At 36.3% G+C, this 15,154-nt stretch overlaps 1 protein-coding gene across 2 annotated transcripts; it reads left to right on the forward strand.

The window, feature by feature from the left end:
- Nucleotides 1-1,751: 1,751 nt before the first annotated feature.
- gorasp1a (golgi reassembly stacking protein 1a) lies at nt 1,752-10,825 on the forward strand. Of its 2 annotated transcripts, none has more exon segments than NM_001007411.1 (9): nt 1,752-1,940; nt 2,574-2,654; nt 3,625-3,828; nt 4,374-4,460; nt 4,573-4,703; nt 4,813-4,885; nt 6,781-6,868; nt 6,949-7,089; nt 9,253-10,504. In NM_001007411.1, coding segments are annotated over 9 exon segments (1,317 nt in total). In that variant the 5' UTR covers nt 1,752-1,874; the 3' UTR covers nt 9,699-10,504.
- Nucleotides 10,826-15,154: the final 4,329 nt, after the last annotated feature.

Consider the following 15,154-nt stretch of genomic DNA (forward strand, 5'->3'; position numbering starts at 1 on the left):
ACAGCAAGAAGGTCGCCGGGTTGCTGGTTCAAGCCTCGGCTCAGTTGGCGTTTCTGTGTGGAGTTTGCATGTTTTCCCTACATTCGCGTGGGTTTCCTCCGGGTGCTCCGGTTTCCCCACAGTCCACGGGTACAGGTGAATTGGGTAGGCTAAATTGTCAGTAGTGTATGAGTGTGTTTGTGTGTGTGGATGTTTCCCAGAGGTGGGTTGCGGCTGGAAGGGCATCTGCTGCGTAAAAACGTGCTAGATAAGTTGGCGGTTCATTCCGCTGTGGCGACCCCAGATTTATAAAGGGACTAAGCCGACAAGAAAATGAATGAATGAATGTATGAAGTTAAGCCACGCATGCTAATTCTAAAAAAAGTGAATGTGTTGTGTAGGATTGGCCCTCATCTTCTCCATCCTCTGGGAGTCACCAACAAATAGGTTGACAATCTCAAGAAGTTTCCAAATGGATCCTGTTTAGGTTAAGTTAGGTTGCTTTATTTATACCATAAGGTAGATTTGTTTTGCAATTATGAGTCCTCATTCATGACACAGTGTCACACAGAAACATATTGCCTACATAAAGTAATAACAAACAGACCCCATATAAAGTAATATAGTTATAAACTGAGCACCTGCTTATTGAGAATACCTGACGATCGAGAATAGCTTGAGAATGCTTTATAGACAATTCTATAGAATACAAAAATCATGCTTTATAGAATTATCTGTTGTGTGTTGTCTTAGACTCGACTCATGGCCAAGAATTACACCGAAAGCAGAGCAGCATGTCAGCATGGAGCAGGAGAGGTGCGTGCATGGGGCGCATGGGTGTATTTTTTTTTTTTTTGGGCACATGCTCAGTTTGCTTTTCGATTAATCTACATTGCTTTTATCAGCATTGGTTCGGTTGCACATAAAGAATAACATCTTCATTACTGGATTACCCCTCTTAATAAATACACTTAAAGTAAATTGCACCTCAAAGCATTTACCGGGACACTGGCAATTTTTAGTGGGGCACGTGCCCTGAATCCACCAAGATGGGATGGTCCATGTGAGACCCACCGGGGATGGTCCGTGTGGGACTCAGTGACCACAGTGTACCCATCTTCTGATAGCTACATCCATACTTCCATGAATTGGTGTACCTAAAAAAGCCCATGTGGGACTCAATACCTGGTAAAACCAATTAGGCCCCATGTGGGGCCCACCTGGGCTGGCCCACGTGGGGCCCAACTGGGGTGGCCCACATGGGACCCTCCTTGGATGGTCCGTGTGGGACTCAGAGACCAGTGTACCCATCTTTTGATAGCTACTTCCATACTTCCAGGAATATATATTTAATGCCCTTGTGGGTCCCACCTGGGCTGGCCAGTGTTATTATTTATGATAATACTTTTTGATAAAATCACATTTTAATTTAAACGTTGACATTTTATTATTATTTTTTTTTACTATAAGTGTGTTATTGTTCAAACTATTTATTATGTTTAAAGTGGCTGACATTAATAAGTATTCATTATAATACGAATTAATCTGCCACGTTTTTGAACTATGCATAGCTCTAGCTGCTTAATAAGGCCTACTGTGTATTTCAATACCAGTCATTTTAGTGGTACTTGGAGAGATTTTCTTTTCTGAGGTGGTACTTGGTGGAAAAAGTTTGAGAAACACTGCTTTAGTTAACAACATCTTTACAAGTATTATTACTAAAAAGACTAAAGTTCGGAGACAGAAAAGTGTCTTGATCGTTGTCATCGTGTTCGATTGCTCTCCCCTGTCTAGATGGACAACATGGCCACGATGCGATGAGTAATCTCTGTCTGGGTCGTTTGTTTCGGAAAAGCTAAACATAACTCTACAAAACATCGAAACACTCAAGAGCAATGGGTTTGACGCAGAGCAGTGGTGATGGGCCCGAGGGGGGAACAGAAGGATATCATGTCCATGGGGTAAATCACTTCTATTTTGCTGACTTTGACATCGAACAGCTTTGCATGTTAGCTTTGGGTTGATGAAGTTCTCATGTCCGCATAGGCATATTATATGTTTAGCTTTTTTCATGGCGTACTGAAATGTTTTGACAAATAAGCAACTGTGCCAGATTTTGCCACTAAAACCTGAAAAATAAAGAAAAATAGTTGCTGAAAATGTCAGGAAAATTGTAGTTTATGTTTGACAGTTTTTCTGTAGCATTGAATTGTCTTGTGATTTCCTGAGCACTAAAGCATAGTCCTCAACGTCTATTAAGTAATTGTATTATTTCTATGCGTTTTGGAGTGACGTGGTCTGTAGGGTAATCCTGCAGCTCGTGGATTTAGGAATATTTAAGCGCAGCCGCCACGTCATTGAAGAGTAAACCCGCAGGGAGACAGCGAGACATTGCGTAATATTTACATAAACACGTTCTCAGTCTCTCAGAGATTTATCACTTCAGAATACATACTGTATTCCATGGATGCTATTATAGTTCCCAGTATGTGCAATATAGTACATCTTCAGTGAATAGGGATTTAAATGTGTTTCAAACAATAGATCTGTATGGGATTTGCGCTCTGTAGTGATTTGCTCCAATTGCTTTACAGGTTCAGGAAGACTCACCTGCAGAAAGAGCTGGTTTGGAGCCCTTTTTTGATTTCATCATATCTATTGGCCATAACCGCCTTGTAAGTTTGTTGGATTGGGCAGTTTTTGTTTTGCACAAAGGTTTATTTTAATCCCTAGACCTCAGCTAGTGTCTGAGACCTCAGTGAAGCTATAATTGTTGATTATACATAATATATGATTATGTTCACATGGAGAATAACAACAAAACTAATGAGGTTTTTATTATTGTACTATAAATATATATGTATTTTTGTTGTTTGTGTGAAGAACTTACGTAACTTAAAAGATACAAAACGTTAGAATCTCCTGACAACCTTTCTGCTGTTTTAAGACACATTAAACAAGTTCTTATGCAATGTTTAAGATAATGGAAAGTGAAACATTCAGTAATGTCAACAAATTAAGCAAAGAAAGATAATAATTCAAATTATAATCTCACATAGCTAGATTTATATAGTTTAAGCCAGGGGTGTCCAAACTCGGTCCTGGAGGGCCGGTGTCCTGCATAGTTTAGCTCCAACTTCCTTCAACACACTAGCCTGAAAGTGTAGTATACCTAGAAAGAGCTTGATTAGCTGGTTCAGGTGTGTTTAACTGGGGTGGAACTAAAATACGCAGGACACCGGCCCTCCAGGACCGTGTTTGGGTGCCCCTGTTCTAAGCTTTACTTTTAATCAAACTTTAAGAAGAGTGTATTTGTAATCACCTCACTTGTCAGTGTGATTAGTTATTGGATGGTTTCTTCAAAACATCTACATTGCTATAATCATATACTTTCTTAACTGTTATTGTCTCACAGCTGTCATTTTGTGTTCTACATACACTGTCCCTTTAATAATGCAATTTATTTATTTGGTTCTTATTAGTCAGTGAAACTGAACAGATCTAATCACTGAAATGTACAAGAATGTTCTGGAATATTGAAATATGGCCAATGGCTACTCTTCTAATTCTCTTAATATGTCTACTGTAAATGTGGTCAAAAGTGTTTTCTTGGATTGTAACGTTTCAAATATGGCGTCTGAACAGAATCAGGAGAATGATATGCTCAAGGACCTCCTCAAAGCTAATGTGGAGAAACCAGTCAAGATGGAAGTTTACAGTACAAAGACGATGAGGATGCGGGAGCTAGAGGTGGTTCCCAGCAACATGTGGGGTGGACAAGGACTTCTGGGAGCCAGTGTTCGTTTCTGTAGCTTTCAAGGCGCTAATGAAAATGTCTGGCATGTTCTTGTAAGTGATTTTTAAATTAAAAGAATTTAAAACATTTTTTGAAAACAGGCTCATTTTACAAGTCATCTAGAGTTAAACAGTTGAGTTTTACCGTTTTACCGTACACATTTAGCTTATCTTAGTTTAGCTTAGAATCAATCATTGATTCAAAGAACAACCATGGCTGCAGTCGGTGCATTGCTATTAGGCAATGCTGTTACCCATTGACCCTGCTTGGAGGGGTGGGGGAGTGCTATTTTCAGGCAATACATAATTTCATTGCGCCTGCTGCAGCCATGGTACTGCAGCAAAGTTTCCTGGTTATTACGCCAGAAGGAGAGTTAATTCAGACTTATGCTAAACTAAGCCAAAATGCTCCCACCAGATCCAGAGATCAGTTGAATGGATTCAAATATGGTAAAACTTAACTGTTTAACAGTAAGGGAATTGTAAAAATGTAATAAGGCATTTTTTCTTTTAACAAGTGATCTCTGGATTTTTTAAATGTTATCTTGGCAAATGTGTTTTCTCTCTTTATAAAATTAGTTTGCTCTCTTTGGTTTTAGGATGTGGAGTCAAATTCGCCAGCAGCATTGGCCGGACTCCAGGAACATTCAGATTTCATTGTTGGAGCTGACCAGGTTCTGCAAGATGTAAGATGTGAATAATCATTAGGAATTTGCTGTCGCTATTTCTGGAACAAAGTCTGTGTATGCGCTATGCAGGTTTATTGTTATGAAACATTGATTTGTCATTTCCCAACAGTCTGAGGATTTCTTCTCCCTAATTGAAGCCCATGAGGGGAAACCATTGAAGCTGCTGATTTACAATACGGAGACAGATAAATGCAGGGAGGTCATTGTTACACCAAATGGTGCCTGGGGGGGAGAAGGAAGGTATTGACACTGTTACTAATGATATAAAACTGTAATGATTGTTATGTTTTACATCAGTGCCTTTTCTGGAGCTGTTGTTCATTTCATTGTAATGTTTTTGCGTTTATAGTCTTGGCTGTGGTATTGGATATGGCTACCTGCACCGAATCCCAGCACAACCCGAAGGCCCAAAATCTGAAAAGGTCAGTTCAAGAGAGTCACCTGTGGCAGGGAACCCAGAGCAAGAATATCCAACAAATGGATTCTCAGAGGTATTTTTTTCACATGTGGTGTTCACAATATTACATTACACTAGATTTTACATTAGAGTTTATTCAGAAATTTTCTGTTGTTTACTTGCCCGCACATACTTTCAAACCTCACAATTAGATATTTGATATAAAATTTTTATTGTTCATTTAGTAAAAATGGAAAGGGTCCAGGTTTCGACAGTGCCATGTTTCACAATGAAATTAATTAGAGCTATGTTGAAAAAGCATTTGAGAAATCGATTCTACAATTTCAAAATGCGCCGCATTCTAAGCCTTGTTTTTACAAACAGATGGTGCTGAATGCTTTACAATCAGCCATACTCCACTTGCATCCAGTTTTTCTTACACTAATACCACCTGTACCAAAAAAATAATCATTAATAAAATTAGGAAAGATTTAGGTGATTTTATGTTTACATAAAATCTTGTGATCTAGAGAATTTATTTAGATCACCAGCTATGACAATTGTACGGCATGATTTTGCCAAGTACGATGTGATCCTGTCATTATCTATGTTGACATCTATGTTGATCCTGGAACATAATTTTTGTTCCGAAATGTAATCCATACCCATTCCCTACCCCTAAACCCAACCATAATTGTAAATCATTCCCAAAATCAGAGGGAAATAATAGTTAGATAACAATCATGTAGAATTGTATAAACCTAAGCGTAAACCTAAACTTAACATAAATGGTAAACAAATCCCTTATTTCTGATTGGCTGATTGGAATGTTGTTCCACGATCAACATAGATGTTAATTCAGGAACATGTCCTACTTGGTGAAATTAGGTTGGCGTTGACAGTTTAATAAATGTATTATAAGCGATATACCAAAAATTTGTTTACTTTTTTTATACCTAGAAGAAAGAATACAGAATGGTTTAGAAAAGACCTGGGCATTTTACGGCCCCTGGGCCAAATGCGGCCCGCTGGACTTCTTTGTTCGGCCCATGTGAAGTATTTATTTAATTGAAATTTAACCACAAACAGGGCCTTGCAATGCGCAGGTCTGAAATTGCGATTCGACAAGAGAAAACTTCCACATATAGTGTCTTTTTTGTGCTCAGTTTTGTTATTTCAAATGGAGATGCGTGGTTTCAGGGTGAAAATAGGAAGGGATGCACATATGCTCACGTTTTCTATGCGCAGCGAGTTAAAAAAAAAAAAACTTTTCGCAGTGTCGTGAGCGAACCACGAGTCATGTGACAAGAACCAGCCAGGTAGTTTCACACGTTGTATAGAATTACACAGTAATAAAGGTAGACTGATTACCTCAGATTAATAATTGAACCAATCCAGATACAGATTCTCTCAGTCATGATCATTACATCAAATATCCATCTAATATTCAACCTGATTTTAGTGCACTTGTTCAGCCCAAGACAGGCTAGAATTCACTCACTGAACATAAAAAAATGAATGAATGAATAAATAATTAAATAAAAATGAACTAAGGTAAAGCAATCAAACAAACAACCCTGTAGCATTTATATAAGATTGATATTGTGATGCTGGTTTTGAAAATACTTAACTGTTTGTGTAAAACTGATCCTTTTTTAAACTCTAGAGTTTGTTTGAGTCTAATGTGGCCCCTTGGAATAATTAATTGCCCATGCCTGGTTTAGAATGATATAAGGATGAACTAAATGCATACACAGTTTTATTTTTTGGTGAAATGCTTAAATGTTTTTATGTATGTGCATAAATTGATTAAATAACACATTCAGATTTGAAAAAGATACTGACATGGAAAAATACTTAGAGATTAAATTACAATATATGCAGTAAAATTATAATATAACCTTAAATGACTATCTTCAGGTGTCGCTGATGGCGTCTGGTCAGTCATTGAGTGGCATGGATCTTGAAACCCCACTGCCTCCTCCCATTCAGAGAGTCATGGATCCTGGTAAGGCCTCGATATAACTCTTCTGTAGAACAAGAATTATGACAAGACACAGTAATGTATCAAGGCAATGGTTTCTCCAGGCTTCTCGGATCACTCAGAAGTGGCCTTGATGAATTCGGAAGTTTCAGACATTGCAGATCGACTGGACCTCTCCACTTCTTCCATCGACATGACAAACACATCTCTGGCTGTCAAAGAAGATGCAGACGTATCAGGTGTCGGTGAGGCCACTTTGCTTACTTTAGGTTATATTTACACTTGTGTGATTTTAAAACGAGAAGGATCCTTGATCATACTGGCAGTTTTACCCCTACGAGACCTTAAATTCAGGTCAGAAGCTGAAAATAACTATAAAGTTATATTACATATTTGTAGCCTGCACACAACTATTAAATAACATTATACAAATTATAATGGCATTCATTATAAACAACTAGCCAAATGTAGTTAAACTTAATCAAGCAACACGCTTTCGCAACAAATGCAATTGTTTTGTAGTAGTTTAGCAATCAAATATTACATTGCAACCATTTTTATGGAAGCAGTGCATTTCAATTCACACATTCCAGTTTCCACATAAAACATCTTCATTTGGCAGTACAGATTGTAGTTGATTGTTTGACTGCAGTTTTCAATCTCAAGTTAACAATGCTGTAATATATTGTGTACATGAGAGATGCTCCAGAGTGATCATATATTTTGCCATTATAAAGTCAAAATCGCTTAAATTTTCCATCGTTTTCAGTCTTGCAAAAAAGCCTAAAACATAATTAGAAATTGTAATAGGTTTAATATATTTTTTGTATATAGTCACAATAAAGTAGCATACAGCGTTTTTCTCTCCGTGTTTTTTTTTTTTTTTTTTTTTTTGCAGTACAAAAAAGAAACATGAGAGGGGCTTATAACAAATACAAAGATACACAATGATAAGACGAGTTAATCAGGAAGTGAATGTGGGCAGCAATGTCTTCATTTTGAAATTTGTTGTGGTGAATGCTGAATGCAATCCTAAAAGTCCAAATAGGGGTCTGCAGCATTTCCAAAAGTCTTTGTTTTTGAGGATCAAATTCTAGTGTAAATGTAGCTTTAGTATCTGTGTATCATTTGTTCTTTTCATGTTCCACTTACTCAGTAAAGCAATGAAAACATTGCATGCAGCATTAAAATAAACGTTGTTCCATTTATAACATGCTAACAAAACAAAAAAAAAACTAAATCCCATTATTACAAGAAAATCACTTTTATAATTGGAGAAAAATAATAGCCTATAGTAGTCTAGTCTGTGTGTGGCAGCAATTCGTCACCGTGAATAAGTCAGCCTTTTTGGTCTCGAAATAAAAAAAAACTTTTTGTTTTCTTGTGATTTTTTTTATTTATTTTTTTTGTTATACGATTTATAAAATGAAAACCAAATCTTTTAAAACTTTGCTTATCCATTTTTTTTACGATGAAAAAGAAAAACGCCTCGTATTTCATTATTTGTTTTTTGTTTTCCTTTTTCGTTTTTCATTATTTGTTTCTAAAATGAAAATCCAATGACCAAAATATACATGGACCCCTACCCTGATTGGATCTGGGACCTAAAACACTAATTTAAATGTAGTGCAAATTCAGAAAATACATTCAGTGCAATACATTGTTTAAAAAAGAAATAATTACTTAATTTTTGAAATGTCATGCCCAAATTGACAACAGTAAATTGGATGCTCAAATTGCTAATGGGAAAAAGCACAGATCTGATTTTGATGTTTAGCTTTCCAACTTGACATGATCCAGAAGTTTGTAAGAGTGCAGTTGTGAGAATGTGCAGTGTTTATAGAACAGTACTTTGATTTGATTCAAGAGCTATTTAAAAAAGTGACAAGATTCATGCAGTGGTAAAGTACTTTAAAGGTGCAGTATATAAGTTTGACACCCAGTGGTTGAACTGGGTAATGTACTCCTGGATAAAAACAAACACAAGCGCAGGTTGCCAGATTGGGGATAAGAGCAAGTGATTTAAAGCCTTTCTGAATGAATGAATGAAATATGCGGTTTTCCACCAAGGCAGCCTGGTGTGCTGAAGTACAATTGGCTAAACTGGCATTGGGCAGGTAAAAAAATTCCCAAACAAAATGAGCATTTCGGCATTTTGGGGGGGATGGGGGGTTGATGTCAAGGACGAAATAGAAGTTTTAATAAAGCTTGTCACATATTTTGACCTATATCAGATGGTCATGGTATCGACAGACTTTAAGGTATGCTCCAGCATCAGTTATTTTGGCCTTTGGCTAAACAGAATATGAAAAGATGAAATGACACACAGATTGATTAGGTGAACAGAATTCAATTTGTGAGCTCAAGTCATGGTCATGAAATGTGCACTGATTTGTCTCTTATTGCAGAGGAGCTTCAAGACAGTGATTTCCATAGTGGTGATCCTGAGGAGCAAATTACAGAGGAATATTCTGCAGTGGATTTCAGCTCCTCCATTACACCACCTTCAAATGCTTCTCCTCCTCTTTCTCTGTCACACTCTCTTCTCCCAAATCCTACTCTCGAGAATAGCGTGCCGACAGACGTGGCATCTTTGATGAATTCTTCAATCCCGCCTCTCGACTCTTCCATACCTGCACTAGACATCTCTTCCCTGCTCATTGACCCCGCCGCTCTTCATTTGGAGTCGTCTGCTCTGCCTGAAGAACATTTCCCCTCAGAAACTGATGGTGTCAGTCAGGGTTTTTCAGAGAAGCCTCAATCATTTGAGGGCCAAGAGGAGCCTGTTTCCTCTGATCTGACCTCATTTGATTCTCATAATGCTGATGTTGAAGCTGAAGCTGCTCTCCAGTAGTGTCAATACCAGGTACAGTCTTGTATCTTGTTTACGTGGTTGCTCAACAATCATCGAGTGTGTGTTTTCTAATGGCTTTGTTACTGTTAGAATCTTGAGAGTGTGTTTTTTTAATGGTTGTGTGCAATTTATTTTATTTAGTGGTTTTTGTGCTGATAGGCTTTATTATAGGCTGTTGGAATGAAAGTAGGCCACTGGTTCCTTTTAGATACACGATCTTAATTTAGTTTTATGTTACTAAGTTGAAACCTGATTAACTCTGCTTAGATTCCTTAGACTTGTTTAAGTCCCACGGTAAGTTGAAAGTAGCACACTAATCCTTTATTTAATTGACAGTTTGTTCTAAATATTTTAGTATTTATTCAGCTACTTCACGAGCACTCATGGATGGCTGCATTCAATTGAATAACTGTAGATTGTGTAGAGTTAAAGGCAGAATATATAAACAGGATCATTGGAACACTGTGACGCAATAGACTTATTTTGTCTAGACAAAACATTACAATAATTTGTTGCTATTTAATCGTTAAGAAGTTTTGCAACATATTGGGTTTTTATTGATTTTCTTTGGGTGTTTGTAAAGCAAAGCACAGTTTTTAAAATACTGGATGTGGGTTTTGTGTTTTAATCAAATTCTTACTTGTTACTTTGAATTTTTTTCCCGCTGAGTACACAGCCTTTCTAATTAAAAAAAAATTGATAACATATATATACAGTTGAAGTCAGAATTATTAGCCCCTCTGACGTATTAGCGGCCGTTTATTTTTTCCCCAAATTTCTGTTTAATGGAGGGAATATTGTTTCAGCACATTTCTAAGCATAATAGTTTTAGAAACCTATTTCTAATAACTGAATTTTTTTTATCTTTGTCATGATGACAGTAAATAATATTTTACTTAATATTTTTCAAGACACTTCTGTATCGTTTAAAGTGCCATTTAAAAGCTTAACTAGGTTAATAAGGTGAACTAGGCAGGTTAGGGTAATTAGGCACGTTATTGTGTAACGATGGTTTGTTGTGTAGACTATCAAAAAATAGCTTAAAAGGGCTAATAATTTTGTCCCAAAATTGTTTTTTAAAAAATTTAAAACTGCTTTTATTCTAGCCGTAATAAAACAAATAAGACTTTCTCCAGAAGAACAAATATTATCTGACATACTGTGAACATGTCCTTGCTCTGTTAAACATCATTTGGGAAATATTAAAAAAAGAGAAAAAAAATCAAATGGGGGCTAATAATTCTGACTTCAACTGTATATATATATATATATATATATATATATATATATATATATATATATATATATATATATATATATATATATATATATGTTTATGTTTTGTGTTATAAGTAGGCCTGCACGATTAATCGAAAGCGATTGTGTTTGCATTTTGTCAGTTAAGCTGGTTCTGTAATCAGTAGGAATGTGCTTTTAAATGGAGCAGCATTTACTACACAGAGTCTTAGTTTACTGACAAGCTATGCAAAATCACGTGCATAATCACAGACAATTTAATTGTGTATTTCTAAAATCTGCAGTGTGACCGCTGCTTTCGTTATTTCTAAGTGATCTATGGGTGTGTGTTGCTTCTACACCTGAAAGTATATTAATATACTACATTTAATAACAGTATAATAAATAATTTCATAGTTTTGAGATTATTAGTCGATGAATTAATGAAGGCAGTTAAATCAGCTCTGTTTGATATCTTGAGTCTCTTCTGTTGCGCCGTATTTACAGTTTGTGCATGAGAGTGCCCTGTTAGGATTTACTACTGATCACAGAGCCATGCTTTCCTGACCTGATGTGCATGATAGTTGCAGCTTATGCTAAATTGCGATATCAGTTTCAAATCGATTTGATCACATAGCTTTAGTAAATGAGTGACAACATTTTTGTACTCATTTAAAACAATATTTTAAACCCCTTACACAAGTGTGTGAATACAAGTGTCTATTGGTTTTGCTGTCAGTGTTTTTTCAATTGCTGTTCTTGTTTTATTCCCCTTATATGTTGTTTGTGAAACAGTAGCACAGTTTTGTTTGATACCTTGTGGACAGACCAAGTTCTAACAATCATGACATTCTAATCAATCATAAAACTAAACAAGGATGAAAGTTTGTATGTGTTGGGTTTATGGTTTATAAGGCTGTGAGTTTGACTATACATGTATCCATAAAAATAATCGATGTACACTTTGGGCTTTAGTTTTTGGGCCTGTCCAAATACCCACATTTGCTTTTTTGGCCACTTGAAGTGTGCACATATCTAAAATCCCACTTCAGAGCAGTTTTTAACGCTAAGTGTATCTCCTCATGCATTATGTTCTGGAAACAAATGATAATAATAGACTTTTTGTCAAGATCTTGCTATAATTTGGTAGGTTCATAGTGCAGAAATGTTTACTCTATCATTTAAAGAAGAACACCACAACTATTAAATTGTTTTGTTTGTTATATGAAATATACAGATTTTGTTAGTCTAATAATAAAACAGTTAAATATCACAAAATATAATACAATGTAAATTCAGATTTACAGTTAATATACTTTAAAATCGTACAAAATAATACATATTACTCTTTATTATCCTCCAGCAAAATCCTCTGAGTAAAATTTACTCAGTTCAGAGAGTATTTGGTCCCTCTTTATAATAAGGCACACAGGTTAGTAATAAGTAAAGCTGCTGTTTGTTGATTTGGTTATTGATCGAGTTGATCTTCTGCTGAGATTTTGAGAGATTCAATTTATTATATTTAAGGCTGTGACTGAAGTCAGCAGTACATAAAGTTTTGTGTTTCTCTTCTGTGTTTCTGCTTAATAACAGCAGGTGTTCATCATCAGTCCTTAATCATCACCTAATATTTTCATTGTCTCATTAACTTGATTAACATTAACTCAATTTAGAGAGGGACCAAATACTATTGAAACTGAGTCAATTTCACTTAGAGGATTTTGCTGTTCACCCACTTTATGAACACATAATTTAAATACACGAAAAATATCATTCAAGTAGACATGTGTTTAAGTGACCAAGACTGTAAGTGTGGGTTTGTGGACAGGTCCTTTCTCAGGTGTGTAATTTAGGCTGGAGAGAGTATTGCTATATTCATGCTTAAATGTTAGTTGACAATAGTGTTAAAGCAACACTAGAAAAAGTTGTCAAAGTTATATATTTTGCCACTTTTAACTTTTTTTGACATGTATTCGGTTGTTAATTGTTTTGGATGTTTATTTGTGATTAGTCATTTATTGATCTATGCAAATATGGGTATTGTGTTGAAAATTCAGTGGTGTTAAGATGAAGTGCAACTATCACTGCAACATTTAAGAATAGTGTCATATCTTTACACTTCTCTGTGTCTTGTTGATGGGAAGGTCTGAATAATACAATACCTCTTTGATCTGATGTTCTTAATCATGAAGAGTTTCAGCTATGAATAAAGACTTTATATGTGTCCATTCCTGAAGAAAACATCTCTTTGGGTTAATATTCATTAATGGTACGTTGTTATGGTTATGAGGAAAAACTATTTGACTTTTTTAAAGACAAATGTACAGAATATCTGTTCTTCCTGATATGTATATTTTTGTATTGTAATGCTACCAATGCTTGACAAGAAGGTTAAACACAAAAATGGTTTAATTTTACTGCACAAATTGTATTCTTTTGGTTTGTGGGGAAATAACAAAGTGAAAACACTGGAATCGTACATGGCAATAAAAGATCCAAACAATTAATTGTCGTTAGTGGTGATCTTTTATACTTTGGTGTTGTTAATTATTGAAGGTAATTACTGAAGAGAGTTTTCCTTCTCCCAAAATTAAACATTCTGTCATTTTTTTGCTTGTTATTATGACAAGCCTTTTAAAAGTTTATTCAATTCAATTCAATTCAGCTTTATTTGTATAGCGCTTTTACAATGTAGATTGTGTCAAAGCAGCTTCACATAAATGGTCATAGTAACTGGAACAGTGTGGTTCAGGTTTTAGTGTTTAAGTTCAGTTCAGTTCAGTTTAGCTCAGTTCAGTGTGATTTAATCATTACTGAGAGTTCAAACACCGAAGAGCAAATTCATCGATGCGTAGCTCTACCAATCCTGAACCATGCGAGGCAGTGGCGACAGCGGAGAGGGAAAAAAAAACTTCACCTGATGGGAGTGAAGAAAAAAAACCTTGAGAGAACCAGACTCAGTTGGGCACGACCATTTTAATTTCTCCGCTGGCCAAAAGTCTTGTGCAGAACTTCATTCGCCGTGGTTTATGCTGGAAGATGGCCTCAATGAAGACTCGTCTGTCCCTGGAGCGTCGCTGGAATCAGACTCATGTTCTCCACTCCCCACGACCATCAGCGCAGCAGCAGCTCAGGATATGGCCTGGTCCCGGATATGGAATCCTTGGGATCATCACGTCGCTGGTCTTGGATCCAATCAGTGACTCCGCCTAATCTGAGGACCTCGGGATGAGTATCCCCAGGTGAAAATAGAGAAAAGAGAATAATTAGCGTAGCTGCTGTTCATAGTGTATATAAGCAAGATGTAGAAGCCAGTGTGGAACCCGCTAGGTGATGCACTGAGTGTATGCTTTACTAAACAGATAGGTCTTTAATCTAGTTTTGAACTGGGATAGTGTGTCTGAGCCTCGAACATTACCAGGAAGGCTATTCCAGAGTGTAGGAGCCATGAAAGAGAAGGCTCGACCTCCTTTACTTGATTTTGCTATTCTAGGTACTACCAGAAGCCCTGAATTTTGAGATCTTAAGGAGCGAGTTGGTTCGTAGCGAGACAGAAGGTTGGTTAGATAAACAGGAGCTAGATTATTTAGAGCTTTATAGGTGAGAAGTAATATTTTAAATTCAATACGAAATTTAACAGGCAGCCAGTGTAAGGAGGATAAAATTGGGGGTTATATGATCATATTTTCTAGACCTGGTCAGAACTCTGGCTGCTGCATTTTGTACTAATTGAAGTTTGTTAATAGAGGATGCTGGGCAGCCAGCAAATAGAGCATTACAGTAATCCAGTCTCGAAGTCATAAAAGCATGGACTAGCTTTTCTGCATCTGAGATGGATAGCATATTTCGTAATTTAGCGATATTTCTCAGATGAAAGAAGGCAGTTTTTGTGACATGGGATATATGGTTTTTAAAAGTTAGATTGCTGTCTAATATGACACCCAGATCTTTTATAGTAGAGCTAAAGCTAACTTTGTATCCCTCTAATTGTAAATTGAGTTGCGAGATCTGCTGTGTGCAAGATTTAGGCCCAATAAGTAATAATTCTGTTTTGTCTGAGTTTAAGAGAAGAAAATTGTTGGTCATCCAGTCTTTGATGTCTTTGATACACTCAGTTAGTTTAGAAAGTTCAGACGTCTCGTCAGGTTTAGTGGAAATATATAATTGAGTATCATCTGCATAGCAGTGAAAGCTGATCCCATGTCTTCTAATAATGTCTC

Source organism: Danio rerio, chromosome 2 (assembly GCF_049306965.1).
Source record: "Danio rerio strain Tuebingen ecotype United States chromosome 2, GRCz12tu, whole genome shotgun sequence".
Classification (NCBI taxonomy): Eukaryota; Metazoa; Chordata; class Actinopteri; order Cypriniformes; family Danionidae; genus Danio; species Danio rerio.